A 25643-nucleotide genomic window follows, 5' to 3' on the forward strand; every position below is an offset into this window, starting at 1 on the left:
GTCAGCCCAACAAAAAATGCGCATTGCAGTGGAGCACAGCCTGCGCATCACGTCGTGCTCTCCCCGTCCAACATTACGGGCCCTTGGCAAAAGCTGGTATTATAAAAAGCAGTTCAAATGCATTCCTTCCGCAACCGATTTCTTTCAACATTCTCACGACTATGCGTGCCGCATCTACCTTCCTTGCCCTTGCAGCCTCAACCTCTTATGCTGTAGCGTGAGTAGGACTCGTCTGATTGATGTGTCAAGCTCATCCAGAGTATTATAGCCTCTCGACAGGGTGTACTACTCAACTCGGAGCACTTGCCCTGGGTGATCTTGGGAGTTGTTTGCAGCTCACTTCCCTATTACCCGTTTTGAGTGTGGGTTCTTCTCTCCCTGATCGAGCCATAACTAATCTTGACATTTCCAAGTCCTCCGGCTCAGTGGTCGACTCCGTTAATACTTATCTCAAATCCCTTTGTGGCTCTTCCACTCCTACTTGTTCTAATGACACTCTTACTTCTGCTTCGTCCTCTATCAACTCTGGATGCTCCTCTGATATTAGTGACGGCGGAACAAATGGTGCTGAAGTGACGGCGTTGTTGGCACTAATCAACCACTACGACCAAGCTTATGCTGCAGCTTGCTCCACAAATAGCTCGTAAGTCCCATCAATAAACCTGTGCATCGCAAGTTGCTGACAGTCAACGCCCTCAGAACTGGTGATTACTGTGTGACAGATACTCTTGACACCATTCAGGATGCTTCAGGGTCCAACCTCACCCTCAGTAGTGTCGCTTCGATCCTTTCAGGGACAAGCTCTGATAGCAGCAACATCACTTCGATGTTCAGCTCTGGTCAGCTTTGCACCCAATGTGTTTCTGGAATGTATTACGAAGCTCTTCAAGCCAACTCTAGCATCAGCGACACTACCATCGGCAGAGCTTTGTCATCTGAATGTGGATCAGACTTCGGGCGTGAGTCCATGGATTCAACTAAATGTCATGCAAAAGCTAATAGTTGCTTACAGAAACTTCACCAAACACCACTGCCACGAGCACATCTGGCGATAGTTCTGCCGCTGCCACTTCTTCCGCTTCTTCGTCGTCCGGTCTTGTTTCCGTCCAATATGCGGGTCTGGCTGCCACCGCCGGGATCGTTGGGAGCGTGCTTGGCGCTGTAATCATCGGTTCCACCATAATATTGTAAATCTGACTTTGAACTGTAAGGCAAATTATCTTGGCCCTATAGCACACGTTCAGGTCATAAGTGTATATAAAATGTACTTTCTTTGCCTCATTTCACCTCGGATCGAGGAAGGACGGTATGGACTGAGAAGACATGGACAAAATGGACTTTGGTGCAAGCTTAGTGCATGAACTATTGTATGTGTTATCTCAGCTGAAGCTCGTATCGGGCCATTCAACATCTCTCCGAATCGTCAGGACTTATTCCTTTACCGTCCAATTACTTGATACCGATTTTCTTTCCCTTCCTTTTCGATCATATGTCAAAGGCGGGCTTCCTTTGTCCACCTGGGCTGAAATACCCAGGCTCAAAATTTGCTTCATTAGACAAAGGAACAACCTTGGAAGAATGATTCACTGCAATTGTAGGAGCTTACAGCGGTCTTAAGCGATGATCGGTCTCCTCACTTCTCATAAAGGGCGGCTGACGATGATTCAACCAGTAGATCAACAATCGGCCGACTAAATTTATCACATTCTTCCTCCTTTAATGTTGTCTGATTCAACAAGGGCGGAGTAGAAAGAAAATGAGAAAGGATTTATGGGCCGATGTAACTGATGTACGAGCAGCAGATGCTTAGTTATGGGAAAACAATCCTGCAGTAACCCTCATTTATCTCTCAGTGCTGGTCTCCGAGTCTTGCTCGACTTCTAATATCCTTTACCACCTCCATTCTTCTCAATTTCTTGCGTCTCACTAAGAGTAAGAATCATTGTAGTCTTCAACACTGTGATGATCTTCTAACAACGCCTTCTTATATGAACATCAGGACATTGGCAAGAGACGCAAGGACGTTGACCTGTCAGTAGCCGCCCGCCAGTACCTACTTGCTTCATCATCATCGATAAAGGTCTGGCTGGTTGTTGGGCTTTGTCGATTTTCCTAAGTTTCCAGAAGGAGATGATCATCAGTGACGGAAACATAAATACTCTCTCCTTCAAATAAAGAATGGGTATCGAAATCGGACCCCGTAAGTTGCTATCTCACTAAATCCTCCACAAGATTTGGCACGAAGCTAATGCTACGGTCGTACGGTCTTGCTTATAAGTCGAAATTGTTGCCATAGCTTCTGCGGGAGTGGCATTAATCCTCCTGATCTTCGCTTCTGTATTATATCTGGTCCGAAGGAAATCTAAACGGCAGTTACAGTCACTTCGCGACCATCGTCCTGTCACGTCCGCCACGCCACTCTCACCGTCTCGTCAATCTGAGTTCAATCGAGAAACCTTCTTTGGCTTTGGGGCCACAGGGATGGTCTCCCTACCCCATATTCAGGCCCAGATCGCCTCTAGTCCTAGTACAGCACAAACGTCATTGGTGACTCCTACCAATTCTAGCCACAATGGCAAGAAGCAGAAACTCAAAAAGGCTCGTCTTGGAGATATGGGACATTCTAGTCCAGAGAGTGGAAGGCGGAAAAGTGAAGAGTTGGTGGTCATTACATACGAAGATGGTCTGCGGAAGCTTGGCATTGATCCCAGTGGAGAAGTACACCGTCCCAACCACATTTTGTATCCAGAGGATTATGATGATACGGAAGAAATTGCGGTTTTTGAACCGCAGATGAAGGGGAGAGTGGACTCCCCAAGAGCAAAGCTTGGCAGGGATAGGGGCGCTGGCCGAGTAGCACCTCCAGCCTTAGAGAGTACATGGTTACCAAGCTATTATCATTCGTCTAACAGTGGTGAAATTAATGATGCAGTTTACGAATAGGAATTAGACGGAATCTGAATCAGGGTACAACAGGAGTCGATAATAAGAGTACATTAATTGGACAATCAAGATATGTCTGGTTCTTTTTTTCGTGGTTTGTACAGATCCTCCCTACTGAATTTATTGACCCATTTTTGACAACATCAGACAGCAGATAATAATCTTCCGTGAATGATCTCTCAGCTCAACTATCAAAACATATACCTGAATGCCTGGTCTTTAGGGCCGCGTCCGAGATATTCTGTTGGCACATCCTTGCTCCCGTAAGACTTGGGTAACCCTTGAGCAAAGTTTCTTCTGCGATTCTCGATGCGCATGTACAGGCCAAAAGAGCACGCCAGGAGGGCAGTGAACCCTCCAAAAGCGGCCGAAGCGGCAAGAGCTGGAATATATTTTGGCTCGTCTTGCGCCTTTCATTATGATTAGTCATGTTTCAAAATATCCTAGGCAAGTAAGACCCACACGAAAGATATTGGCAGAAATTAGTCCACTTGCATTGGCGATGCCAACCATGACGCCTGTCAGAACCACTCGCTTATTTTCAGAGATTGAGTTGTTAGAGTACCAGGTGGATAGTAAGACGGAAGGTGTGTTGGACCCAATGCAAAGAAGAAAACATGCGCTACGTAAATCGTTGTTAAACAGATATGATACTTTCGAAATGACGAAAAACTTACAAATATGCAACGCCTTTATAGTTGAGGACGTCTATGGTGCCCAAGATAATGAAACCTATGTAACGCACGGTTATTGGGTGCTCAGAGTGCAGCAAAAAAATGCGCTTACCGATCATGGTGATAATTAGCGGTATTACTATATGAATTGCTCTTTCTCGGAAGTAATCACTTGACTGAGTGAACAGTACAAGGAAGCATGTACCAACGATGTTCTGGAGAACGGATCAAATCACTTCAGCAACAACATCATTAGGAATGGGTATCACGCACCGGAGCAACCGTATATAGGTTGGTCTTGACAGTACTGTAGCCTAATCGGCCAACAATTTGAGGAAGGAAATTTCCTACTGAAGCTAGGGGCACTCCCAGCCCCAGGGCAAGAAAAGCCCAAACAATGTATCTCCAGTCTTTGATAAATGGCATGAAAGCGTCCTACAGCCGATTGGGTTAAAACGATTTCCGCTTGATACTATTAATGCATATCTCACTCTAAAGTCGACCTAACCTTGGCGTCAGATGCAGCCTAAATGACAATGAAAAAATGACACCCACCTTCTCTCCAATCTCGCTGGTGCCGTCTCGCAGCATTCGCATGCGACTTAACTGCTTTTCCTCTTCATTGAAAAACCAGCAAGTTGCCGGACTTCGAGGAAGCCACTAAAAAATCAATTTAGCTAGAGGTTCGATATCATCAGCAGGAACACCGAGAAAACTTACGAAAAAAGCAAAGATCGCGAAAGCAACTGTGCCAGCTCCCTCAATGAGCTAACACAAAAAATCAACTGGTGAGACAGTAAAGACTTAGCGCCTATGAAGAGCCACACTTACAAAGAGATATTGCCAACCATGCAGCCTTCCCGATTTGATCTGGAAGATGCCAAATGCCAGTAAGCCAGAAAATGCCTGAATGTTCTTGGCATTAGGAGACCGAATAAAAAAATCTTAGAGGGATGACTGACACCTGAGATGGAAGAAGCCGCATAGAAAACACCCACACGCCTCGCCAGCTCCCCTCGGGTATAAAACTGACTGAGGTAGAAAACGACCGAAGGTAACCTACAGCGGCATTTATCAGTGTGACAGAGGCATTTAACACTTAGAATACGAACATGGGTGATTCAAAAATACCAAGAAGGAATCTGAGGGCAAAAAGACCACCAAAATTAGTCACACATGCGCTTAGGAGCGAGCAAGAACCAAAGCCGATCATCATGAGGGGGATAACCCGAGCGGCTGAGAAACGTTTGGCAGCTGCATATAATTGTATCAGAGCTCCATTGAAATCATAAAGATCGGACTTACCGATTGAGAGTGGTGTCCCGCAAAGACAAAGGGGGATATAGAAGACAGTGATCATGAGATCTGTGCATGCACATGTCACAGCGGAAGTCAGCTCACTAAATGGCAGGTAACGATTGAGGTATAAACACTGACAGTATTGATTTCCTACTAGGCCCAGGTCTAAAGGAGGTATTAGCCACTGAATTTAGCTTATCCAGTCGGGGCAATTAAGGCTGACCTTTGTCAAGTCCGTCTAAAAAGGAGGGATTAGTAATCGATGTCAAAATGATTCATAGGAGACTACGAAGGCAATGGCTCACCTGTTTTAGCATTGGAGAGATTTCCCCTTCAAGAATGTTAGCAAGTTGGTTGAGATCTGGGGGAAAGTCCCCATGGGGCATGAGAAAGAACCGACTTGTCTAACGCATTGAACAGGTAGACTGTTGCGAGTACAGGGAGCAGTCCAAAATCTTGCTTCCTCAACATCCTTTGAGAGGTGGTAACAATACCCCATGTCAGCGCCTGTTCAGGTGCCACCATCTACGCGCGACATTGGCACTACTCACCTGCGCTCAATTGCTCGGTCGATACCAGCAACTTGCACTTCGATATCCGCAACATCCTTGAGGTCCTGTGCTTCCACACCCTTTTCGGATATACCTACTTCGCTAGAGCAATCTTCTGCCTTATTTGTAGCGGCAGTGGCAAAGGTGCTCATATTGCCCATAGAATATAGTTGGTGGATGGGATAGTAATGATCAGTTCACTGCTGTTGGTTTGACTTTATACCCCCCCGATGACTTAGGCTCATCATCGGTAATAAGTAAACTGCATGAACAGTTCGATTCTTATGACCGGAAACACTCCCCCACTTTCTTTCCCCCACCCTGATAACAACGGCTGGTATTGTGGATGATAATGAGACGTCGTAAATGCGGTTATTACATGTAACACCTGCTGATAAAGTATAATTAATAAAGAATGATGATGAGACTACCATGCATCATATCGATCTTCTCGCTGGTGCCCGATAGTTGTATGTATATACCGAGAAGCCGATTGCCGCGGAAATTAGTGGAATCTCACTCGTCTTCCCCACTTTTGACCGCCCTGAAGTGGGGGAAGTGGGGGTGAAGGAGTAGTTTACCGCGTATGTTAGGTGGCGTTTCTTTGTTTCTTTGACAGATCCCCTATGCACTGCCGCCCAACTTGGCTGAAAAGAAAGTTGGTGCTTCTTCATAAGGATCTTGTCTACAAGACCTGAATCCAACTATAGGCAGAAATATTAAAAACTAAAAACACGCGAGGGTCACGAGGTGATAATAAAAGCGCCCGCCTCTACGCGGGCGAAAAACCGCACGCGTGGGTACATATCAACAACAAACAGCTTAACAGGAGAGGGAAGACAGAAAGACGAACCAGTCTTCTTCACATCATGTCGTCTTCACTACTACTACTCTCGATCTAAGTTCCTGTGACGAAGATGACAGGTGTTACTGTACAAATACTACTTGTTGCAGGTACCAACAACGAACCCTCCGGCTTCCTTACAACTCTCCTTACAATTACTTCCACAATAACCGTGCATGCACTGGCCAACGATCGGTTCGCCTCCCGCTTGTTCATCAGGGGGTCATCATGAAGTTGTCCTGGAAGCACTACAATGGTATGAATATCACTTTATGGATGTCCCACTGAGACACATCTGTGATGTTGTTGACCCCGCGTACCTCTGGCAATAGCCCTGGAAACGAGAATTGCAAGTATGTTGAGGTACATTGTTATAGGGAATAGTACTGGATAGTGAATTGATCCACATACTTGATACAGAGAAAAGGAAAGAGCAGAGCTTTGTAAGCTATCATCAGAACCTGTTTTTCTTCTGAAGAGCTCTTGGTGTATATCTTTACAGGCCGACTAACGATATCCAATGATCCTTCTATTCGATATGCATTTGTATACGAAAGGCCTATTGTGACTCTATAAATCTCTTACATCAGTTGATTAGGTCTTTGTAAAGTTGACTATTAAATTTGAAGAACTTGCCTGGAAGAACATTTTTATTCTCACCCCCTGCCAGATCTAGCTGAGCATTGAGTTTTGAATCTTGATCCCTCAATCTTTTTCTTTCCTTTGCCGGCTCCAAGATGTATCTCTTCATCAAGGCGTACTCCCCAGCACCTCCTATAATGACAACTACTCCAAATAAAAGCTTCTTGGTTGTCGATAATGCTGCAAAAGTGGTTTATCAGTTTCGTTCCTCGTCATCACCTAGCCACTCACCTGCCCAAGCATTCTTGATGGACTTTTTACTTAAGAGTTCATTTATAGGAGGAATCACTGGTTCTTCTTGCTTCTGACCATTGGTGTAATGCCTAGCGGACTGAGCTGTTCGAGGTAGGGGTCGTCTATAAACAGATGCCAGCAAAGCCTTGAATCGAGATGGAGCTGCAGATATCATCTGAAAGGTTAGGGGAAAGAAGGTGGTGGATGCTGTCAAAGGTGCTACAACTGGAAATCATTCGCCGTATACGAAATACAATCTCCTCGGCTGGTGCAGCACTATGCGTCGGACGATGACCGACGAGCGAACGAAGAAGAGGAAGAACGCCGAGTTCGAGTTAACCTTTTTTGCGGAGAGTGGCTAATGTCCGCCACTTTTGAAGTCACGTGATGATCCAATAATCCACTCTCCGGGTTCATCATGACGATCTTTCCAGAAATCCCCTCCACTTTCCATCGCACTTTTCTTTATCAAACACCCAAAATCGCCCACAATGGAACCCAAGCCTCTCACTGCGTATCAGCAAACCTACCACTGGAGGGTAGGTCTTCAATACACTCGGAGAAACCTCTGCTGATGTCTTTGAAGAACAAAAATTGTGCTCCTTTTGCATATGACTGGATCAAACAGTCTCTTCCTGGTCTCAAGGTAGATGATGGCCAGCAGAGTGCTGAAATCTCAAGTGTCACCAGCGTTTCAGGCGACTGCGACCTTGGCCAGCGTAAGGGAAAGTGGGTTGAAATATAGACAACAGTGGCATATATTGCAGCGTTAACCGAAACAATCTAGGCTTTTGACTATTTACGACTTGGAGGTTCAGGCAAGCTGGATCGGTAAAACCAAAGACGGGAACGAGGTAAAGGGAACTTTGAAGATCCCCGAGGTATCTCATGAAGCAATTGACGGTGTTTCGGACTACGTGGTGAGTTCAGTTCTATTATTTACAAAATAATGTAAAGCCGACCATTATCCCACAGTACGAATTCAGTATCACTGGCGGTAGTAGTAGCGCTTCTGAAGAACTTCTCTTTTACATCCGCAAATCATTCCCTCCACTTCTATCCGACAAATTCAATTCTTTCCGGCCCGCTCTCCTTGCCGCACATGGTTCTGCTACTGCCGATGCTGCTTCCGCACCTGACTCCGGGGCATCTACTCCTGCCGCGTATACCCCGGCTCCTCCCACCAAGGGTGCCGATGAGCCTATCAACGAGGAGCAAAAAAAGGAGAAGAAATCTGTGGGCGCGACTGTCACCGTAGAGGTTAAAGCAGACTTGCAGGCCAGCGCGGATGATTTATGGGGCTTGTTGACGGATGAGAACAAAATCCCCATGTGGTCTAGATCTGCAGCCAAGCTTTCTTTGAAGGCTGGCAGTCCTTACGAGCTTTTCGGAGGGAATGTTCGTGGAAAAGTCATTACTGCTGATCCCCCCAAGAAGCTTGTGCAGACATGGCAAGTCAAGAGCCCCAGTTGGCCGTCTGGTGAGTCAAAGTTACGCGTGTCAAGTCGAAACATGAGTGTAATTGTTATAATCAGAACATTACGGAACTATGACTTTGTCTCTCTCCCAAGGTTCCGACACTACTGCTGGTGGGTTAAATTGCACATGCCATTGAGCTGTCCTATTCAATATTAATCGCGCCTGTCCCAGCTACTTTCACTCTCGATGGTGTTCCTGCAGGTACCCAAGCAGATGTCGAGAAGGCTTTGAACTCTTTCTACATTCAGGGGTGAGTCAAGCCATTGGCCTGTGTCTTGACTTTGCTAATACATTTATCAGTCTTAAGCAGATGGGGTTAGTCTCCTCTTCCATTTCTACCTCTTTCATCACTCCTATTCGTCCGAAGCAGAAAAAGCTTCGTCGCAAGCGACCTTCAAGTTCTTGGTTTAACAGTCCGATTATCGGCGGAGCTGCTGTAGTTGGGCTGTCAGCTTTGCTAATCGGCGTGGTTTATACGTCCTTCCCCTCTTCAACGTTTCTTTCGGGTATGAGGCAACAATGAGACAGTAGACTGATGCACCATTCTTTTGATAACAGGTTGGGTACATTCCTCTAATCTAAGCAAGAAACCTACCGCCTCAAAAAACATCTTTAATATGTTCAAGGAGGATGATAAAATCAAATGGTGAGGCACGTCAGCGCGGTTGGCAGAGGGATAGAAGGTCCAGGTTTAGGTGATTACAGTGGAAAAGATGATTTGCATGGATATGGATATTTTTATGAGACATTTTTGAGAACCCATGGCGTTATAGAAACGTTTTTTTTTACCAAGTCGTTACTCCTGTAGCCTACAAGCGAGGGCAGCAATCGTATGCCATCAGTGGGTCGAAGAATTTTAAAGGCGAGAATACACAACTAATACGCCTGTTTTCGACGCCTCAGCAGCTCCTACCGAGAAGCCCATCTTGGTCTTCAAACAATGGAGAGGAGCGGTTTGAAAGGAAGAGGGGTGTAAGTCTTGGAGCATCGTTATGATGTTCGGTTTTTTAAGAACTGATTTCACCTGGTGGCGAATTCAGCAAGGGTGATCATTACAATTTGTGCTTCTGGCCGACCCATACTGTACTACATTATTGCTTCTCAGCTTTACATCCGTATATGGAAAGCGCGCAAGCCATCACTTACTGGCGGTCTCGTCATAGATCTCCAATACTGCGCAAAATTCAGAAGCGCACTTCTCTCGACTGGAGTCCTAAGAGCTCATTTTCCCTGTCAATTGCTCATCTGAAAGAAACGCATACAGAAAACAACTCACAGCGGCACTCTACTAAATACTCTCTTTTGCAGGAGTGTGATTAAATGCTGAACTTCTATTAGCCAGATAGGCAGGTTACTGTTCGGTATCATTTGATCTGCTAAGCGATTTAAGCAGTCCAGACTAGCTTGTGCATCAGTCTCGCCTTTTATTTCATGATTTTAAATGTATATGAAGAGAAGAATGAGGTTCAGAACGTACTACTTGATAACCATGTTATAATTGGGATTCAGCGCAGATGCTTGCTTTAATCGCTTTAGCTCTGCTTGTGGCGAGGCATGGCCTAGGCGGAAGTGAAACATCTTTTTGGGTCTTGAATTGATTTTTTTCTATGTGTATGCGAGTATGCGGGTCCGGTCTATGTGCAGCTGAAACAACTGCTTGAGAAATATCTGGAAAGACAGATATCAATGATGACAGCCTGCGTGACCAAAATTATTTATCTCTAATAGTTTCTCCAAAATAAAAGGATCGTGGTCTGACCTTTTGAACTTTTTGTGAGAGGAAAGAGGAGATGAGTAGCCCGTATGGTGAGGTTTTGCAATGACTGACGACAATAGAGATACTTATACCACAGGAATCGGAACTGAGACTTGCGTTGTTGGAGTCCTAGTGATGCCCTTTCGCTTGTTGTAGAAATTTATCGGCAGAATGTCAGCCCTACTTCGCTGTCTATTTCTAGCCTCTTTTGCGGCTTCTTCTTGGGAATCATGGGCAAGCGGGACTTGAATGAGAGGGCAGGGGTAGGAAAAAAACTGTCAAATTGTCGGAGGTCGAAAAGGGTATCCATTCAATCTTGAACGAGTATAGCAGTCTTGGAATACAGCGCTATCATGCATCATGCTCGAAAGTATCATCAATGTCTGAATTGCGGACGACTGCTAGCGAAAAAGGAGAATATTGGAGGGAAGACCCGCCCGTACTTTTGAAAGGATGTCGGTAAAAAGGCGCCAATGAAGAGTAGAGGGTCGGGGAATAAATATACTCCTGTAAGGTGAGAGGAGACATTGATGAAATAGATTCGATAACACCCACCGCACAAGGTGCGCTGTATCTACACACGCCCTTCTTTGACAAGCAACAATAGAAGGACAAATAATCCTCGTATGGTGGAGCAACAACGTGTGCAGAATAGGTTACTCCCCTCATAGCATCGATTGTTGTGAGGAACTGGGTAAGCAGGACAAAGGATGCCAGTTCTCCATGCTACTGTCGTTGTCAGATTGAGCCGTCGGTCCCGTAGCAAATCGTCACAATAAAAAGTGGGGGTTTGGTATGTCTGTCCGTTCTATGGGAAGGCAATGTAAGAACCCATCACCAACCCTCAAACTAGGACGAGTATATAGCAATGATGTCCCGTGTAGATTTTGCTCTGTTTAGATCGAAAAGCAGCTTCGTGTGTGGGACTGGTATTGCATGTGGAGAGACGGTAAGGCGGAAATCGCTGATCAAAAAGTGCCATTCCGAGGGGAAATTCTGTTTACGTAAGTAAGTGGAAAGAGCCGCCTTTTTGGCGCCTGCTGTCATTCATTCATGTTGTTTCGGGATGAGAGAATAACGCCGCCGGTTGAGGGGCTAGGGCCAAAGCATTTCAAATAAAGGAGGGTCATTCACACACCAACTTTCGTTCTTAACCGATTTTCGGAAAGAGGACGTTTTCGGCTGTAAATCACCCAAGTGGACCCCCTACTCGATGGTAGAGAAGGCTTTGTCCTCCAAGGAAGACACCAGATACAAGAAGCTACATGTCATGTCATCGGACAAAAACAGTAGAAAATTGGCGGTCTCAAGAGGCCGATTTCTCCCCCATTTTTTGTAATTAAGTTAATTAATGGAAATCGGCGATTTTCGCTCAAAAATAAAAAATCCGACGTGCGACGACCTTCCCTACTGAGATAGGCCATGTGGCTGGCGCAGCTCCACAGTACTGGTAGTACAGAAATAAATTGATCTGCTTTATTTTTATTCCCGAGGCGCATATCTAACTCATATCTAGGATGTTGTGCCTGATGCGCCTTGCAAAATAATTTTATCCTGTACGTCACCAAAGCACAATTACCGCATCTTCGACCCACGGACCTTTGCCACCTCCCGTTTATATAAACAGCAGTCCAACAACCATCCTACATCCACATCCGCGATCACTTAATAGTTTCACATAACACATTCACATTCACGTATAATACAAAAATTACAGTCATGGCGTGAGTCCCATCGCTTCCCCCATTATCCTGTAAGGCAGCAACTCACAAACTTCGTTGCTCAGTTTCAACTCCAACCCAGAAAAGACCACTTCTTGCTGCTCGTACGTGCATCTCATCATTGTAAGAGGTTGGAAAGAGACTAATGCGCATGACGTAGTACCAGTGAGGCTCAAGATAAGTGCACTTGCCCTGAGGGTAAATGCGAGTGCGAAGCCTGCCCAAAGTTTACCAAGGCTCCCGGGTCCGGCCCATGCGAGTGAGTGTCAGTCAGTTAAATTCACGCGTCAGCTAATTTTGACCTACTGCTTTCAGCTGCGGCGTCAAGGAAAAGGTCAGCACTTGCGGGTAAGTAATTCTCACCAGGGGTTATATTATATGAATGATCAGGAATTGACAAGCTTTTTGCATAGCTGCAATGGATCTGGTGCGGCTTGCACATGTCCTCCCGGTCAATGTGCCTGCGACAGTTGTCCTAAAAAGGCCAAGAGCGTGAGCACTTGCGGGTAAGTCCTTTTCCTAGTCTACAACGAGCGAGCGAACTCCTCGAGGTGGTTGCAACGAAGGGCAGCCAGTCGTCATACATTAAGACGGTCGACGAGTTAGACGGTTTTTGGGCAGCGCCTACTGTCATTGAAAAGGTGCTGATCGACTTTGAGATAGGTGCGGTGGTTCTGGCGCGGCCTGCTCTTGTCCTCCCGGCAAGTGCGCATGTGACAACTGCCCCAAGCAGGCTCAAGAAAAAGTCAGCTCCTGCGGGTGAGTATTTTTATCTACTTTTGCCATTATACAGAACAAATGCTTACGCGCAGAATAACTAGTTGCAATGGATCTGGCGCCGCCTGCAGTTGTCCTCCAGGTCAATGTTCCTGCTCTGGTTGCCCCGCTCAAGCCAAGGAAAGTCCTGTCGACCAAGCCACCACTTGCGGGTAAGTGATGAGTTCTTTATAACCTTTGTCACTCTCCCAACGTGGAAAGTAATGTAACTGGGATTTGGGAAGGAGAAGAGTGGAGGAATACCTAAAATGGTTTAAATTCTAATAGTTGCTAATTGCTGACCATTATTTTTAGTTGCCAAGGTGTAGGCGTTGCCTGCACTTGTCCTCCAGGCCAATGCGCCTGTGATGGTTGTCCGGCCAAGGCTAAATAAAATGCGGGGAGCAAGGGATAGCATGATGGATTTGTCTGTTTTACATGTATACTAGTCGCTGATCATTAGGGAGCAAAAAGGGGAGCTCTTGTATGAGAATATGTATATTGTTGCATTGATACATGATACAGTTTGAACAAGACCGAAGTTTTCTTTTAGGAGATCACTTCCACCACAATAGTCGTCAAAGAGGAGCCGAATGACCAAGAGCAAACGGAATTTGCTCAGTGAAACCAGCTCAGCCGGGCCTCTTACAGCATCATCCTCACCCAAATATCCTCTGATACTGGGTAAGTGCTGGCGTCTGATAAGAACGCTAAATCCTCGAGTGGGTAGCATCATGGCTGGCTTCAAATGCAATCGATTCGTCTGGGAAATGACCATAAAAAACCTACAACGGAGGGAGGGAGAGAGATTGTTGAGAATATCTAGAACCAACAGCATGCAATGTAAACAGCGCAAGGTACGGCGTTAGTTCAATAGTAATGCATGAGCAGTGTGATACAATAATACACCTATCAGCCCCAAGTCAGCATTCAGTTTCATTTTCGACAAAGGCACGGTATCTGAAAAGAAACTCACTTGAAACTAAAGAGGCGCCAACTACTGAACCTTTTTCCTTATAGCTACCCTACGATTATGCTAAGGGGGTAATGAGCCTGCAAAGGGATATGTAAGCTTGTTACTCGGGCATGATTGGGGATTATAGCGTATGAAATACATACTTGATGAGGGATGGCTGGGGAGAGGAGTTCCTGTATCCGATGTAGATGATCAAGGGGATCCAGCCAACGCTGAAAACAGTCTATAATCAAGCACCTGTCAGCATAACATATTCGAATTGAGCCAACAAGACTTGAAAGCGGTTAAGGAAACTGTTCAGAACAAACGAACCTTGGCAATCCTGCAATTCAACTTGTCAGCAAAATCCTGAAACGTGGGTATTTTCTCTCCCTAAGATGCCCAGACACATACCCAAGGACAGCATTGTATCGGTCTTTAGTCTCATCTGAAAGAGGCATGGTAATATACGTCTTGGTTTTGGGTTTGAGTAGATGGTACGAATAGAAAGTTCTGTCAAAGATGGTAAAAAAGAAACGATGAACGACCGAAGGTGGAAGATTATTATGTTCGCAAACGGGGGGAGAGGAGGGCGACGGCAGAGGCGGCGGCGTCACGGCGGCGGTAGCCGCAATGACGTGTTTTAATTTATTTTTGATAAGAAGAAGTGGTAGTAGTTAGTAGCAGTAGTATAGTACTCGTAGTAGTATGTATGTAGTAGTATAGTCGTACGTAGTAGTAGTATTTATATAGCTAACTATTACGAGTACTAATAAATTCCTCGTACTACTACTACTTTTTCTTATTACGTAGTAGTGCGCGTAATTGTTTTTCTGTGATTGTTGCCTTGTCGCTTGTTGTTTGTTGCATTTTGTTGTTGTTGTCATCCGCGGACGGATGATGATAATGAACGACTGTTCTTGACATGTTGGACAACTTCCAAGCTGGCTACCATTATCACGACTTGACCAATGTAGTATAACGGATATATGGCTGACGGTCGGTTGAACAATGATTTTGTGTTTGACTGCTTTATTAGTTGCGTTGTTCACTTAAATTACACTGGTCAACTCTCAGTATCGCCTATTAGTTAAAGTGCATGCTTTGCCTTGTCCTCGCAGTGATTTATTTGTCCATCTATTATTCGGCATCCCAGCCCTCGGCATTTCGAAGCAATTTGTAAAAGAAACGAGTGGTGTTGAGGTGAGCATTGAGGCTTATGCGCTAAAAATTTCAATTAACGGATCATCAATTGCCATGATGCCAAATTTGTGCTCACTTCATCCACAGTATGCTGATTGACGTTCTCCGAGAGCAGAGCGGGGGTGAACCTGTAAATGTTTTTGGTAACATTCCACATCTGTTTGGTATCAGTATTGGCTGATGAAGGCATTAGCGCATTTCTCTTCTCCATTTGGTGCAACGACTCACCGAACATTCCTGATGGGCTGACAATAGTATCCTTTCCAAAGACATGCTTGCAAGTCCCTGCCATCAACTCAAAACTCTTTGAATCTGAAGAAGTGATGGGTGCTGATTCAAACCCAAATGGAGCATCAAGAGTGATGTGGAAGTGGGAGGCTCTTTTAACCGGAGGTTCAAAGGCGGAAATAGTGAAGTTGAGAGACTGAGCAAGCGGAACAATGAGTTGGGAGATGTGTTCCAAGGTTTCGTTGACTGAAGAAGTGAAAGCGATACGGTAGTTGATTGTGGCTAAAAAGTTGCGAACTGTTCAGCAACTCACTTGACTACGTTGCGGTATCCAATACTTACCTTCTACATATTCGGGAAGCGCATTAACCTTTACCCCTCCGGAGATTAAATCGATAGCTTGAGTGGTCGCCAGGAAGCTATTCAATATCCTGTCGCTAGAAGCAAGATCATGGGCTAATTTTTTCCATTTCTTCGGGTTTTTAATTCGGCTCTTTATGGACTTGGGCACTTCTGGGGCATGCTCAGACATACAAGAGAGATACTTGAAATACGGGGTAGAGGGTACCAAGCTGGGCTCGAAGGGGTTTTTTTCCAGTTCAGCCAGGATAAGAGACATGATACCAACTACAGTGTGTGAGTGTAATTGCCTGACAAGAAAAAGTCATCCTTCTTACTGCCTGTATGCACTGGAGGAACGCTGGAATGACCACCCAGGGTTTCAACTTTGATTTGAACGTTGACCGATCCCTTCTCAGCCATACCCAAGCTCGCTACAAGCGCACCATAATCTTGAGATACTCCAGTGAACCCCTCGTCAACAAGAAAAGAGATGCCTTCTGTGCCATATCGCTCCTCCAAGATTTTGGCGATCACACCTGAACCACGAATTCCACCAATCTAATTTCTGAATTAGGCTACCGCGTGATATGAAGAGACTCACCTCTTCATCATAACCATTGGAGATGATAATGGTGCGTTCCGGCTTATAGCCCTCAATCACAAGTCGCTCTACTGCGCCATATATGCCCAAAAGTGAGTTTTTACAATCTGATACGCCTCGCCCCCATAACCAGGTTCCAGGGGTGTCTGGAGTAGCATTACGCGTGATTGAACCCTCAAAAGGAGGATAACTCCATTGGCTCAGAGTCTCTGGGAGGACTGGTACAGTATCAGTGTGAGCCATGAAGAGAATAGGCTTCAAGCTCTTGTTTGAACCCTCCCAAGTGAAGAGATGGGCGTGCGAATTGACAGTCTCGTGTTTAAGAGTCTGGTAAAGTTTTGGATACTCGGACTCGATGAAATTGGAGAAGACATAGTGCTTATCAAAGCTCGGATCTGAACCATCCTTAGGTAGGTTGTCGAATGACTCTGTGGGGATTTGTACAGCTCTGGAAAGTCTTTTTGCTGCAAGCTCCCCGTACGCTTGATCCGTGAGAGGATTCCAATCTTCACCCACGTTCAAGGGATTAGGTTGAACTGGACATTTGTCTGAGTCTGATATCTTGTCTAAGCTGCTGTGCGAGCACGCATGGAGTTTGGAGAGGACGGTGGAAGAATTCTGATAGAGCAGAAAGACAACGATGCCGAAAAGGGGGAGCAGAAACTTGAGCCGAGGGCCATAAGGGCGGGGAGGGCTAGGCCGGCCGAGAGAGGCTGTGGGGAGATAAACTTTCTCGTGGGTGGACATGGATGGGCAGTCAGTGGGAAGGAGATGGGAATAATAAGGCGTTGTCTATCTAGAATGCCGTGACCACCCTCATCGGTCGACCACGGTGATGCCCGATTACGTGCTGAATGAATGAAGAATAATAATGATGGTAAATAAGGGTGTCGGATTTCGCCGACGACACGCCGGGGGCCCACCCGCCGGTAGGTGGGTCGTCATTAACAATATATATAGAATAACCTCTGACCGTTGTTTAGCATGCACTTCGTCTCTCCATTCATACGACTGGCACTCCGTAAGACATGGGCAAAGAAGATTCACAACGTTCTGCCAACCATCCCGTAACAGTCACCCCCCACATATCTTCCACGCACGATCTTATCCAGCTTCCGCTACCTAACACAATCTCGCACAATAATGCCCGTTCCGGCGCCTCGTTTGCAGTCCGTGTGACGATAGGGACCCTTATCCTTCTCTGGACCCTCTTCAATATTGACGTTGTAACATCTCCCTTCAGACAAAACCCTTCTATAGACTCTCTCGATGACTCTTCAGCGGCTGGTTATCTCCGTGGTATCGCGACAAAGAGTATGAAATGGGCATTGCCGGCACCGAACCATCAACTTCACAGTACATATGGTGATCTGGAAAGTACGGAGATAGGAGAAGAAGGCATCAAGATGTCCCTTATTCCTCCAAAGTTGGCCGAAAAGATCTTCTTAGATGTTCCAAGCAACGATAGCGTCGCTGCGTAAGTCATCTGCCTAAGAAAACTAACCCAACCTAATGAAGTAAATTTAGAGCTTCGAAGAGGTATACTGGATATGCCCATCCTGCAGGTTCTGGATACGACTACGCCTCCGCTCTTACATTGAAGAATGAATGGGAAAAGGAGCTGGGCTTGCGAGTGTCAGGTCCACAGGAGTTTATCTACGATGCCGGAAGTCCAGAAAGCCAAGCTCGAGTGAAGAACGGCATGGACAAACTTGGTGTTTGGATTGATACGGTAAATGAATTCTGTTCAATTTTTCCATCTGAATGTGCGTGAAGCTCATCTGGTGACAGTACTATCCGGTCATGAACACTCCCGTCTATGCTGCAGCTACGCTTCTAACGGATCCTCCGTTCCATGCCAAGCTCCGCGAAGACATTGTAGACGGAGATTCTGATTCCGAGCTTCGAGATGAGGTTCCCGTTTTCCATGGATTGTCAGTCAGCGGGGATGTCAGGGGGAATTTTGTGTATGTCGGGTATGGCCGCAAAAAAGATTTTGATCTTCTCAAACAGAGAGGTAGGCTTCTTATCTATACTATGCAGCTCCAAATCGTGGTGTTAACATCAGATGAGGGGTTGATATCGACGGTAAGATCGTTTTAGCCAAGTATGGAGGCTGTTTCAGAGGTTTGAAAGTCAAAGGTGAGGTTTTTATGTGGTGTTGGCAACTATCAGACGTTGAAACATAAGCTCTTAGCGGCTCAAGAAGCCGGTGCTACTGGAGTGATCATCTTTACTGATCCAGGAAATGATGGCGAGATTACCGAAGAAAATGGCTATGAGGTCTATCCTAAGGGGCCAGCCAGGCAAGTGAGTGCTTCGGTCAGGTCGATGTAATACAAGCTTGATATAAACTCATACCATTGTGCTGTTTTTAGCCTAGTAGCGTGCAAAGGGGCAGTGTGCAATTCGTAATTATGCTTTCATTCTTCTCTGTTCTTGTAAAGGTCACTTCTGACACCTTTTCACAGCTCTCCAAGTACCCTGGTGACCCTAGTACCCCAGGGGAACCAGCTTACAAGAACGCTTCCCGCCTCGAGGGGGGTAATCAACCATCTATACCATCGTGGGTACCGACTTCGCTGGCCTTTCTGTGATTGCCAGCTTCTAACATTGCCTAGGATCCCCATGTCTTATGAGGACGTCATTCCGTTCCTCAAAGCACTTGAGGGCAAGGGTATACATGCTTCTGACTTGGGGCCAGATTGGGTTGGAGGTTTGGGTTATCATGGCGTTGATTACTACATTGGTCCCAGTGATGTGGATCTGCATTTGGTCAACGAAGTCAATACCAGAGTTATGCCCATTTGGAGTAAGTAGGACAAAAGCAACTGCGCATCCGCTTACCACACCGTTTAGATACAATGGCTGTCATCCCAGGCCACATAACGGACGAAGTGATCATTCTTGGTAATCACCGAGACGGTGAGTTTACCAACGTGCATCATGTGTTAACCAGCTAATGATCTCTGACCGATTAGCATGGGTGCTTGGAGCCTCCGATCCTAACTCAGGTACGGCCTCTCAATTCGAAGTCATACGTGGCCTAGGTACCCTTTTGAGGAAAGGTTGGAAGCCCCTCAGGACAATTATGCTTGCCAGTTGGGATGCGGAAGAATATGGGCTAATCGGTAGTACCGAGTGGGCTGAAGACTTCGGAGACTGGCTGCAGACGAACGGTGAGTTTACGAGTGTATCGGACGCATAACCATTCAGATGACCTGATCATCCTGAAGCTGCTGCTTATCTCAACATGGACAGCTCTGCATCCGGAAGCAACTTCCACGCATCCGCCTCTCCTGTGAGTTGATGTTTCAACTGTGTCTCCGTCAATCTAACTGACCCATTTTGTCTTTGTAGTCCCTCGCCCTTCTCGTCCGATCAGCGGCTGAAGAAGTAGAATCAAGCTCAAGCCCTTCTAAATCAGTGTTCGACACCAGATTTGACGCCGGCAATTGGGAACAATTCAACATGGAAAAGCTTGGGAACCATGTTGGCCTGGGGGTTCCACTGTCGGAAAAGAAAGGGTCTGGGATCGGCGCTTTAGGGTAAGCTATGTTGGGGTGCTTCTTATATGACATGGGAAAACTCATGCCACCTAGTTCTGGATCTGACTTTACTCCCTTTCTTCAACGATACGGTGTATGTTAACTGAGACAGGGCAAATGGAACCATGGCTGACTTCAATGACAGATTGCTTCGAGTGAGCTTGGGCATAAGGGTGGTCCTAAAGACGCTGTGTATCATTATCACAGCATTTACGATTCATTCACTTGGCAAAAGAAGTATGCCATCACCTACATACTGCATTGCGCATACTGACGCAATGGATTTAGGTTTGGAGATGTCGGTTTCCATCGACATACTGATGCAGCCAAGGTCATTGGCTTATTGCGTAAGTAACGGTCAGGTGGAAGTGCTGGTAGATAAGGACTGACGGCTGTATTGTGAAAGTTTTGCGTCTGGCTGATGGACTGATCTTACCTCTCAATACCACCCAGTACACCCGCGATCTCGAGTACTATCTTGAAAAGTACGTCACGTTGGACCTTGTGCAATCGTCTGACCATTTTCAGGGTCCAGGATGTCAGCAAAATTGATCTGAGGACTTTGGAAATTGATTTTGAACCGCTTGCTGATGCTATCGAAGCTGCCCAGACTGCTTCAGGTGAACTGGACAAGCAACGGCATAAGGCACTAAAGAAGCTTCATAAGTTGATAGGAAAACCCGCGCATGGCAAGTACGGTATCTTCAAGACAATGTTACGTGGATGTGGGTGGAGAGTTGAAGAGGGTAAAGAAGTCGATTACAGTTTGCAGACCTGGGAGGAAGGTCCAAAAGAGGGAATCTCCTCCTTTCCGCACCCTAGGCTTCCTTTCCCATTACCTACTCCAGGAAGGATTCGTGAAATTAAGAAGGTCTTGAAAGAGATTAGGATCATCAATAGGAAGCTGCAGAACTTTGAGTCCGGTTTCCTTTCACAAGATGGTTTAAAGGTTGGTGTGCCAATTTGGCCTTTCTTATCACCAAACTGAGCCGAAGTCTTTACAGGATCGAGAATGGTATAAGCATAAGGGAACGGCCCCAGGTCTTTGGCTTGGCTACGGTGCCACAACTGTAGGTGTTGAATCAATGTGCTGTTGAGTTATTGCTGAAGTCTCACCATCATAGTTTCCTGCTCTCACTGAAGGTCAGTACCAAAAGTCTTCCAACACAATAACCCTCTTATTGATGCCTATAGTTATAGCTATTACTATTGACCACTCCCCTAAGTTGGCGCAGAAAGAAGTCCATGAGCTAGCGAAAATGATAAACAAGATTGCTAAGTACCTTGTGGCTTGAATGGGATCAGCTGTTTTTTGCTCTTAATATGTTAGCTATATGTTACCGCCGAATAAATCACTTTACAGATAAATGAAGGCCTAGTAGCCTCTTCTGAATAAATGCAACCGTGACAGGAATTTTCTGAATGCAATATGTATATATATGTACCTATAAACTATCAGAAAACCTGATCCGATGGACGGCACTGCGGCTCACGCATTCAGTTCATCGCGTTGCTTGCTGTCGGCGAGCTTGTCGCGCCCGGAATGTCAACAACAAATAATAGGAACTCGTCTCGACTCACCATCCCTTTGTATGCTCATCATTTTATCTTCTTCCCTAACACATATTCGCCGCTTGCAACAATGGCAGAATGTCTCAAGACTCTTCTATCTGTGCCTTCTGCACCATCTTTCATCTATCTTCATCATCCGCACCATTCGTCTCTCTCCCTTCCCTTGCCATACAGCCAAAAACATTTAGTCAAGATTGATACGATTGAACATCGTACCCCTCGACTACTGCTTAATGGGATCTTACTTCGGTTAATCGGCGGAGATACGGATGTGGGTGAGGCCAGAACCTGGGATGAGTTCAGTCTGAGACTCAAACGATGGTGGAGTGACAAGGTGTATTTGGCCGAGGGAAAGAGTAAGGGCAAACAGACGGAAACATATGCGAAAGATGAGGCACAGGAAAGGAGCCTGGTACTGGTCATCACACATGCGGAGAGACTGAAAACAGTCATGGGAAATAACTGGCCTGTGATCGTTCGACTAGCCGAGCTTGTAAGTCGGCGTCTATGATACGTATAACAGCTGACTTGCTTTTGATGGCAGACTGGTGTGCGGAGTACAGTCGTACTTGCCTCTTCAGTACCCTGGGACTATGTACGTCCTCCTCGAGCTGATGCTCCAGAACCTCTGCATGTCTATCTTCCTTCTCCTTCGCGCGATGGTATGACTGTGAGCCGTATAAGACGGATTGCCATTACTGACTTTCGATAGAAATCAGAACGGCGCTCCTTCCAGCCTCCGCTCATCCTCTCTATCCTCGGTTCCTTGATCTTCTCCTGTCAACAATTTTACCCCTTGTGACTCCTCCCATTGAAGAACTCCATTACTTATCTAAATCGCTCTGGCCGCTGTACACATCTACTCTCCCCCCGCATTACGAGATGACCCATCTCGGTCTTCCATATCCTGATCCCGCCAAACCTCCCCCAAAATTGGCAGTTGATGTCAAGCTCTTCACTACCCTTCAGCATCACATCACTCTCCCCTTAGCTTCAGCTGTAGAGTCACTTCTACCAAGGCAAATCGGCCACCTGGAATTCGTATCTGCCCTTCGTCCTCATCCTGGTAAAGAGAGGGCGTTACCTAAGCTTCCTGAACGCCCTTTACCCCTTGCTGCGAGACTTTTACTCATTGCAGCTTACTGTGCTAGTTACAACCCGTCCAAAACAGACTCGAGGCTCTTTGGGAGAGGATATTCTGCAAATGGGAAGAGGAAAAAAGGTGGTGGAATGAGACGGACCGGGTACGGTAAAGTCCGAATGGGCAAAGTAAGTAGTTTTCATCAAACAAGATAGACTGACCGCGAATGGCTCTCAGGTTCCGCAAAGACTCCTTGGCCCTAAACCTTTCCCTGTCGACCGCCTTCTTTCTCTTTTCTTTGCGATTTACGCGGAACATGCACCTCGTCCTGCTGAACTGGAGCACCTCGAGGAGTCCTCCTCGGACGATGAGTCAGTACCCCTAACCTGGCCGCCAACGATAGCTACAGATAACGGAAAACGAGATCGTAAACGCAAGAGAGAAAGAGAACAGGAACAGGCCTGGGACGATGAAGTGGAGTGGTTGATGGGTAGTACAAAGTTTTGGGGGATGGTAAGTATATTTTGATCTTTTTTGGAGCCCTGCTGATCAGACTTAGTTACCTGAGCTAGAATCCCAAGGTTTGTTGAAAAGAGTGTCTCCACCTGATAGGCTGGACAATATCATGCTCCGTTGTGAAATTGATTATGAGATGGCCAAAAATTTAGCGAAAGATTCCAAGCTGGGTTTCACCCTCGATGACTATCTCTACGAAGCGATCATGTAATTGATCAACCCCATTATGCATTTCCACTTCTTGCTTCTGTATTGATAACACACTAGAAAGAGATAGATTAAGCAGTCCATTCGAGGTATCCATCCTTTCCCTTCTTGCAACAAGCATTCACAACTTCTTTGACCCGCTTTATAACCTCATCCCTCCTAGTCCCTCCTACGTCGCCCTGGGCATCCACAAATTGCTCGATCAACTCTTCCTCTAAAAGCGCAAATGCGCCGGAGCCAGGGGCATATCCATCAACTGCTGCCCGCACAGCCTCTTCAGATGGAAGACCATATTTTCGGAACTGGCCCCAGGTAGAGTCTCTACCAGAATCGAGCTTGCTCGCGGAAGAGGGAGTGAATTCAATTTCGGGTTTGTCAGCGACGTGAGGTGATGATGCAGAAAAGAATCTTGAGTTAATATTCTGAGGGGACAAAGACTCTTCGTTGATGTCCTTAGGTGCCCACGCAACTGGGCCTTTGGAGCGATCAATAAGCACCGCCGAAACACCAGTGATGAAGTCATCTGTCGCACGGTTGGTTCCGGAGTAAGCAGTGGCCATTGATATGTCGTTCAACAACGTTCGGTCAAGACGACGGATCTCTCGGGCCTTGCGATAGTTTTGAAGGGCAACAGCCATACCCGTCGGGGAGCGAGCTTCCATTTGAAGCTTCTGATGGGCAGCCCATTCCTTGACCTCAGAAGAAAGTTTATCGTCTGATTGTGATTTGTCTAGGGCAGCGTAAATCTCTTGAATACTCTTCTTATTAAAAGTTTTGTCAAGGAACTTGCGAATCTCGCCCTTGATGGGAGTATGCCCGTCAGGGGAAGATTTCGATGAGGCTTCGCTGGTAGCAGAAGCGGGCGCGGTATAGGCGGAAATCAAAGAGGAAATGTTCGCAGGAGTGGGGGAAGGGTGCTGAGTGATCTGGTAGACGATATCCGAGATGTTGTTTTCGGTCACATAGTGCGTAGCAATACCAAGTTCACTGAAGTACATCAGTATGTTGATCAATGTTAGGATGTAACTGTTACATACTAGGCTGCACGACCGTACACCTCCTGGCCGGTCACCGCTAGCCAAGCGCCGATGAACCCATCGAGTTGAGCGAAATAGTAGTTGGAACCGACGTCAGGGGAATAGCCAATCTTGGTCTCAGGCATGGCGAAGATGGTGCGGGGAGTAGCTATTCTGATGTGCGCAGGGAGAGAAAGACCGCCGCCGCCACCCACTACACAATGATCAGTAAGTCGGTCGAGTTTGCGATGATAACGCACTAGTAACACCGTCAATGACAGCGACATAAGGTTTTCCCAATCTTGCGAGCAACCAGTTGAGCTGAAATTCACTTTTGAAAAATGGAACCGCTGTTTGCTTGCCCTCCTTAAGGTCGAGGACGAGTTCTGATGATGAAAAGCAAGTCAGATTTTGACCGAATAATGAACTCAGCTTCTTACGCTTTACGTCTCCACCGGCGCAAAATGCCCGACTATCGCCAGTTCCGATGATGACTTTACAAGAATCAAGTTCCCGCCAAGCCTAATTCGGGTGAAAATGCGTTGGAAAACATTTATGAATCTCAGCTGTATGCGGGTTGAAAAAAAGACGCACCTTGATTTTACTTGAGAGAGAATCGATCATCTCAAGGTTGAGGGAATTCAGCTTGGCAGATCGATTGAGCTTGTATATCCTAGTGTCTTGCTGAGACTCGAAAAGCACGAGTTCCTGCAAATGATCAGTTTAGCGCTCTGCGGGATTGACACAACAAGCTGCACTACCTGGACATATATACGTACCTCACGCGGGGCGGCCATCTGCGCAGATGAAGAGAGATGTCTGTTGAGTACTGCGAGCCTAGAGGTGGCCGTTGGGCGAGACATACGCTGTAGGAGCTGTATGCGAGCTGTGGAAGACATTGGGGGCGGAGGAAGGAAATATGAGATTTATAAGGGTGATCTACGGCTATATAATTGCGCGATGAATACCCAGCTGGCTATTTTGGATGCCGAAAGAATAACTCGACGGAGACCCCCCTCATGTCCGCTCAATTTGAATCTTACGTAAAACTGCAAGCAGTGTTGCTGATTTGGGTCATTAATCCGTCAATCATCTTGGCGGTCTTTATATCTAATTAAGCATAAAAAGGGACAGAACGCAATGCACTGTAAAAGGGACAGACAAGCAAAAAAGTTGGTGTCCTCCCGGCTCTCTCTGCGCTGCTACGACTGTCCAATCCTCTTAAAGCACGTATGCCAAACCAGCCAGAATGATCCGTTACCGGCCTATCTGTCATTTACGAGAAATGAAAACTGGCTTGATTACCGAGTTAAACCCAAACACAAAATCATGAGATCTTGGTGGGACTCGAACACACGGGCTAGAGGAGACGTGGCCGCAATGTGGCAGCGCTGAAGAGAGGAACTCCGTGAAAGTAAAAGAGCACCTTCCCCTAAGCCATTACAGCATAAAAGAGTTTGTCCATATTGCTTCTT

The 25643-nt window shown here is 46.3% G+C and overlaps 12 protein-coding genes across 12 annotated transcripts; 6 read left to right on the forward strand and 6 right to left on the reverse strand.

Moving 5' to 3' along the window:
• The first annotated feature begins 107 nt into the window (after positions 1-107).
• CNA02870 (hypothetical protein) lies at positions 108-1701 on the forward strand. The gene is made up of 5 exons (XM_566697.2): positions 108-217; positions 269-362; positions 414-643; positions 700-959; positions 1013-1701. Exons 1-5 carry the CDS (start codon positions 162-164, stop codon positions 1189-1191), a joined length of 819 nt encoding a protein of 272 aa, XP_566697.1. The 5' UTR covers positions 108-161; the 3' UTR covers positions 1192-1701.
• Positions 1702-1838: 137 nt separating this feature from the next.
• Positions 1839-2943, forward strand: CNA02875 (hypothetical protein; the record flags this gene model as incomplete). Its single annotated transcript, XM_024656066.1, has 3 exons — positions 1839-1932; positions 2000-2200; positions 2279-2943. Exons 2-3 carry the CDS (start codon positions 2179-2181, stop codon positions 2941-2943), a joined length of 687 nt encoding a protein of 228 aa, XP_024514138.1. The 5' UTR covers positions 1839-1932; positions 2000-2178.
• Positions 2944-2979: 36 nt separating this feature from the next.
• CNA02880 (High-affinity nicotinic acid transporter, putative) lies at positions 2980-5843 on the reverse strand. Its single transcript, XM_024656215.1, has 17 exons — positions 5468-5843; positions 5317-5388; positions 5222-5247; positions 5140-5154; positions 5055-5081; positions 4923-4982; positions 4730-4871; positions 4580-4676; positions 4449-4523; positions 4338-4385; positions 4173-4277; positions 4109-4120; positions 3891-4052; positions 3730-3832; positions 3621-3675; positions 3406-3565; positions 2980-3353 (listed from the first exon to the last, which is right to left on the reverse strand). Exons 1-17 carry the CDS (start codon positions 5626-5628, stop codon positions 3135-3137), a joined length of 1539 nt encoding a protein of 512 aa, XP_024511885.1. The 5' UTR covers positions 5629-5843; the 3' UTR covers positions 2980-3134.
• Positions 5844-6672: 829 nt separating this feature from the next.
• Positions 6673-7468, reverse strand: CNA02885 (hypothetical protein). Its single transcript, XM_024656067.1, has 4 exons — positions 7185-7468; positions 6948-7133; positions 6825-6881; positions 6673-6750 (listed from the first exon to the last, which is right to left on the reverse strand). The coding sequence occupies exons 1-3, from the start codon at positions 7360-7362 to the stop codon at positions 6871-6873; spliced, it is 375 nt and encodes a 124-aa protein (XP_024514139.1). The 5' UTR covers positions 7363-7468; the 3' UTR covers positions 6673-6750; positions 6825-6870.
• Positions 7469-7646: 178 nt separating this feature from the next.
• CNA02890 (chaperone activator, putative) lies at positions 7647-9383 on the forward strand. The gene is made up of 8 exons (XM_566701.2): positions 7647-7726; positions 7774-7916; positions 7975-8107; positions 8163-8667; positions 8723-8776; positions 8838-8916; positions 8967-8981; positions 9225-9383. The coding sequence occupies exons 1-8, from the start codon at positions 7679-7681 to the stop codon at positions 9241-9243; spliced, it is 996 nt and encodes a 331-aa protein (XP_566701.1). The 5' UTR covers positions 7647-7678; the 3' UTR covers positions 9244-9383.
• A 44-nt stretch (positions 9384-9427) lies between these two features.
• CNA02895 (hypothetical protein) lies at positions 9428-11351 on the reverse strand. The gene is made up of 7 exons (XM_024656068.1): positions 11265-11351; positions 10978-11148; positions 10426-10864; positions 10144-10363; positions 9943-10065; positions 9813-9879; positions 9428-9752 (listed from the first exon to the last, which is right to left on the reverse strand). The coding sequence occupies exons 4-7, from the start codon at positions 10242-10244 to the stop codon at positions 9687-9689; spliced, it is 357 nt and encodes a 118-aa protein (XP_024514140.1). The 5' UTR covers positions 10245-10363; positions 10426-10864; positions 10978-11148; positions 11265-11351; the 3' UTR covers positions 9428-9686.
• A 608-nt stretch (positions 11352-11959) lies between these two features.
• On the forward strand, positions 11960-13390 carry CNA02900 (hypothetical protein). The gene is made up of 8 exons (XM_024656216.1): positions 11960-12146; positions 12209-12247; positions 12304-12402; positions 12459-12491; positions 12557-12649; positions 12807-12902; positions 12965-13072; positions 13215-13390. The coding sequence occupies exons 1-8, from the start codon at positions 12142-12144 to the stop codon at positions 13291-13293; spliced, it is 552 nt and encodes a 183-aa protein (XP_024511886.1). The 5' UTR covers positions 11960-12141; the 3' UTR covers positions 13294-13390.
• Positions 13391-13728: 338 nt separating this feature from the next.
• CNA02905 (hypothetical protein) lies at positions 13729-14387 on the reverse strand. The gene is made up of 5 exons (XM_024656069.1): positions 14269-14387; positions 14188-14197; positions 14019-14098; positions 13876-13952; positions 13729-13808 (listed from the first exon to the last, which is right to left on the reverse strand). Exons 1-4 carry the CDS (start codon positions 14313-14315, stop codon positions 13931-13933), a joined length of 159 nt encoding a protein of 52 aa, XP_024514141.1. The 5' UTR covers positions 14316-14387; the 3' UTR covers positions 13729-13808; positions 13876-13930.
• A 550-nt stretch (positions 14388-14937) lies between these two features.
• Positions 14938-17097, reverse strand: CNA02910 (Gly-X carboxypeptidase, putative). The gene is made up of 6 exons (XM_566704.2): positions 16229-17097; positions 15963-16185; positions 15628-15912; positions 15286-15567; positions 15134-15234; positions 14938-15078 (listed from the first exon to the last, which is right to left on the reverse strand). The coding sequence occupies exons 1-6, from the start codon at positions 16973-16975 to the stop codon at positions 14995-14997; spliced, it is 1722 nt and encodes a 573-aa protein (XP_566704.1). The 5' UTR covers positions 16976-17097; the 3' UTR covers positions 14938-14994.
• Positions 17098-17227: 130 nt separating this feature from the next.
• Positions 17228-21202, forward strand: CNA02920 (protein-vacuolar targeting-related protein, putative). Its single transcript, XM_024656217.1, has 20 exons — positions 17228-17705; positions 17756-17960; positions 18020-18245; positions 18302-18370; positions 18426-18538; positions 18607-18639; positions 18700-18794; positions 18850-19040; positions 19088-19153; positions 19210-19407; positions 19465-19529; positions 19589-19776; positions 19831-19870; positions 19922-20013; positions 20065-20123; positions 20183-20261; positions 20305-20725; positions 20781-20846; positions 20901-20919; positions 20977-21202. The coding sequence occupies exons 1-20, from the start codon at positions 17257-17259 to the stop codon at positions 21069-21071; spliced, it is 2769 nt and encodes a 922-aa protein (XP_024511887.1). The 5' UTR covers positions 17228-17256; the 3' UTR covers positions 21072-21202.
• Positions 21203-21363: 161 nt separating this feature from the next.
• On the forward strand, positions 21364-23192 carry CNA02930 (conserved hypothetical protein). The gene is made up of 5 exons (XM_024656218.1): positions 21364-21841; positions 21893-22010; positions 22061-22617; positions 22667-22942; positions 22989-23192. The coding sequence occupies exons 1-5, from the start codon at positions 21419-21421 to the stop codon at positions 23154-23156; spliced, it is 1542 nt and encodes a 513-aa protein (XP_024512092.1). The 5' UTR covers positions 21364-21418; the 3' UTR covers positions 23157-23192.
• On the reverse strand, positions 23149-25193 carry CNA02940 (3-hydroxyisobutyryl-CoA hydrolase, putative). The gene is made up of 6 exons (XM_566708.2): positions 24948-25193; positions 24763-24876; positions 24609-24690; positions 24429-24554; positions 24190-24382; positions 23149-24139 (listed from the first exon to the last, which is right to left on the reverse strand). The coding sequence occupies exons 1-6, from the start codon at positions 25065-25067 to the stop codon at positions 23224-23226; spliced, it is 1551 nt and encodes a 516-aa protein (XP_566708.1). The 5' UTR covers positions 25068-25193; the 3' UTR covers positions 23149-23223.
• Positions 25194-25643: the final 450 nt, after the last annotated feature.

This window comes from Cryptococcus neoformans, chromosome 1 (assembly GCF_000091045.1).
Source record: "Cryptococcus neoformans var. neoformans JEC21 chromosome 1, complete sequence".
NCBI classification, from domain to species: Eukaryota; Fungi; Basidiomycota; class Tremellomycetes; order Tremellales; family Cryptococcaceae; genus Cryptococcus; species Cryptococcus deneoformans.

Coding starts and splice junctions, on each gene's coding strand:
- CNA02870 (XM_566697.2), top strand. CDS start 162: ATGCGTGCCGCATCTACCTTCCTTGCCCTTGCAGCCTCAACCTCTTAT. Junction 218..268: donor TCAACCTCTTATGCTGTAGC/GTGAGTAGGACT, acceptor AGAGTATTATAG/CCTCTCGACAGGGTGTACTA. Junction 960..1,012: donor ATGTGGATCAGACTTCGGGC/GTGAGTCCATGG, acceptor AGTTGCTTACAG/AAACTTCACCAAACACCACT.
- CNA02880 (XM_024656215.1), bottom strand. CDS start 5,628: ATGGGCAATATGAGCACCTTTGCCACTGCCGCTACAAATAAGGCAGAA. Junction 5,389..5,467: donor GACCGAGCAATTGAGCGCAG/GTGAGTAGTGCC, acceptor CACCTCTCAAAG/GATGTTGAGGAAGCAAGATT. Junction 3,354..3,405: donor TTTCTGCCAATATCTTTCGT/GTGGGTCTTACT, acceptor TCATAATGAAAG/GCGCAAGACGAGCCAAAATA.
- CNA02885 (XM_024656067.1), bottom strand. CDS start 7,362: ATGATATCTGCAGCTCCATCTCGATTCAAGGCTTTGCTGGCATCTGTT. Junction 7,134..7,184: donor CATCAAGAATGCTTGGGCAG/GTGAGTGGCTAG, acceptor CCACTTTTGCAG/CATTATCGACAACCAAGAAG.
- CNA02890 (XM_566701.2), top strand. CDS start 7,679: ATGGAACCCAAGCCTCTCACTGCGTATCAGCAAACCTACCACTGGAGG. Junction 8,108..8,162: donor ACGGTGTTTCGGACTACGTG/GTGAGTTCAGTT, acceptor ATTATCCCACAG/TACGAATTCAGTATCACTGG. Junction 8,668..8,722: donor GAGCCCCAGTTGGCCGTCTG/GTGAGTCAAAGT, acceptor TGTTATAATCAG/AACATTACGGAACTATGACT.
- CNA02895 (XM_024656068.1), bottom strand. CDS start 10,244: ATGTTTCACTTCCGCCTAGGCCATGCCTCGCCACAAGCAGAGCTAAAG. Junction 10,066..10,143: donor TATAACATGGTTATCAAGTA/GTACGTTCTGAA, acceptor TGCACAAGCTAG/TCTGGACTGCTTAAATCGCT. Junction 9,880..9,942: donor GTATTTAGTAGAGTGCCGCT/GTGAGTTGTTTT, acceptor ATGAGCTCTTAG/GACTCCAGTCGAGAGAAGTG.
- CNA02900 (XM_024656216.1), top strand. Junction 12,903..12,964: donor GAAAAAGTCAGCTCCTGCGG/GTGAGTATTTTT, acceptor CAGAATAACTAG/TTGCAATGGATCTGGCGCCG. Junction 13,073..13,214: donor GACCAAGCCACCACTTGCGG/GTAAGTGATGAG, acceptor CATTATTTTTAG/TTGCCAAGGTGTAGGCGTTG.
- CNA02905 (XM_024656069.1), bottom strand. CDS start 14,315: ATGCCTCTTTCAGATGAGACTAAAGACCGATACAATGCTGTCCTTGG. Junction 13,953..14,018: donor CCCCAGCCATCCCTCATCAA/GTATGTATTTCA, acceptor ATCCCTTTGCAG/GCTCATTACCCCCTTAGCAT.
- CNA02910 (XM_566704.2), bottom strand. CDS start 16,975: ATGTCCACCCACGAGAAAGTTTATCTCCCCACAGCCTCTCTCGGCCGG. Junction 15,913..15,962: donor TCCTCCAGTGCATACAGGCA/GTAAGAAGGATG, acceptor CACACACTGTAG/TTGGTATCATGTCTCTTATC. Junction 15,235..15,285: donor CAGCCCATCAGGAATGTTCG/GTGAGTCGTTGC, acceptor TGCCTTCATCAG/CCAATACTGATACCAAACAG.
- CNA02920 (XM_024656217.1), top strand. CDS start 17,257: ATGGGCAAAGAAGATTCACAACGTTCTGCCAACCATCCCGTAACAGTC. Junction 19,041..19,087: donor CAGAGTTATGCCCATTTGGA/GTAAGTAGGACA, acceptor CACACCGTTTAG/ATACAATGGCTGTCATCCCA. Junction 20,726..20,780: donor TTTCACAAGATGGTTTAAAG/GTTGGTGTGCCA, acceptor AAGTCTTTACAG/GATCGAGAATGGTATAAGCA.
- CNA02930 (XM_024656218.1), top strand. CDS start 21,419: ATGGCAGAATGTCTCAAGACTCTTCTATCTGTGCCTTCTGCACCATCT. Junction 22,011..22,060: donor TCCTTCTCCTTCGCGCGATG/GTATGACTGTGA, acceptor GACTTTCGATAG/AAATCAGAACGGCGCTCCTT. Junction 22,618..22,666: donor GTAAAGTCCGAATGGGCAAA/GTAAGTAGTTTT, acceptor AATGGCTCTCAG/GTTCCGCAAAGACTCCTTGG.
- CNA02940 (XM_566708.2), bottom strand. CDS start 25,067: ATGTCTTCCACAGCTCGCATACAGCTCCTACAGCGTATGTCTCGCCCA. Junction 24,877..24,947: donor AGATGGCCGCCCCGCGTGAG/GTACGTATATAT, acceptor GATCATTTGCAG/GAACTCGTGCTTTTCGAGTC. Junction 24,691..24,762: donor CTCTCTCAAGTAAAATCAAG/GTGCGTCTTTTT, acceptor CACCCGAATTAG/GCTTGGCGGGAACTTGATTC.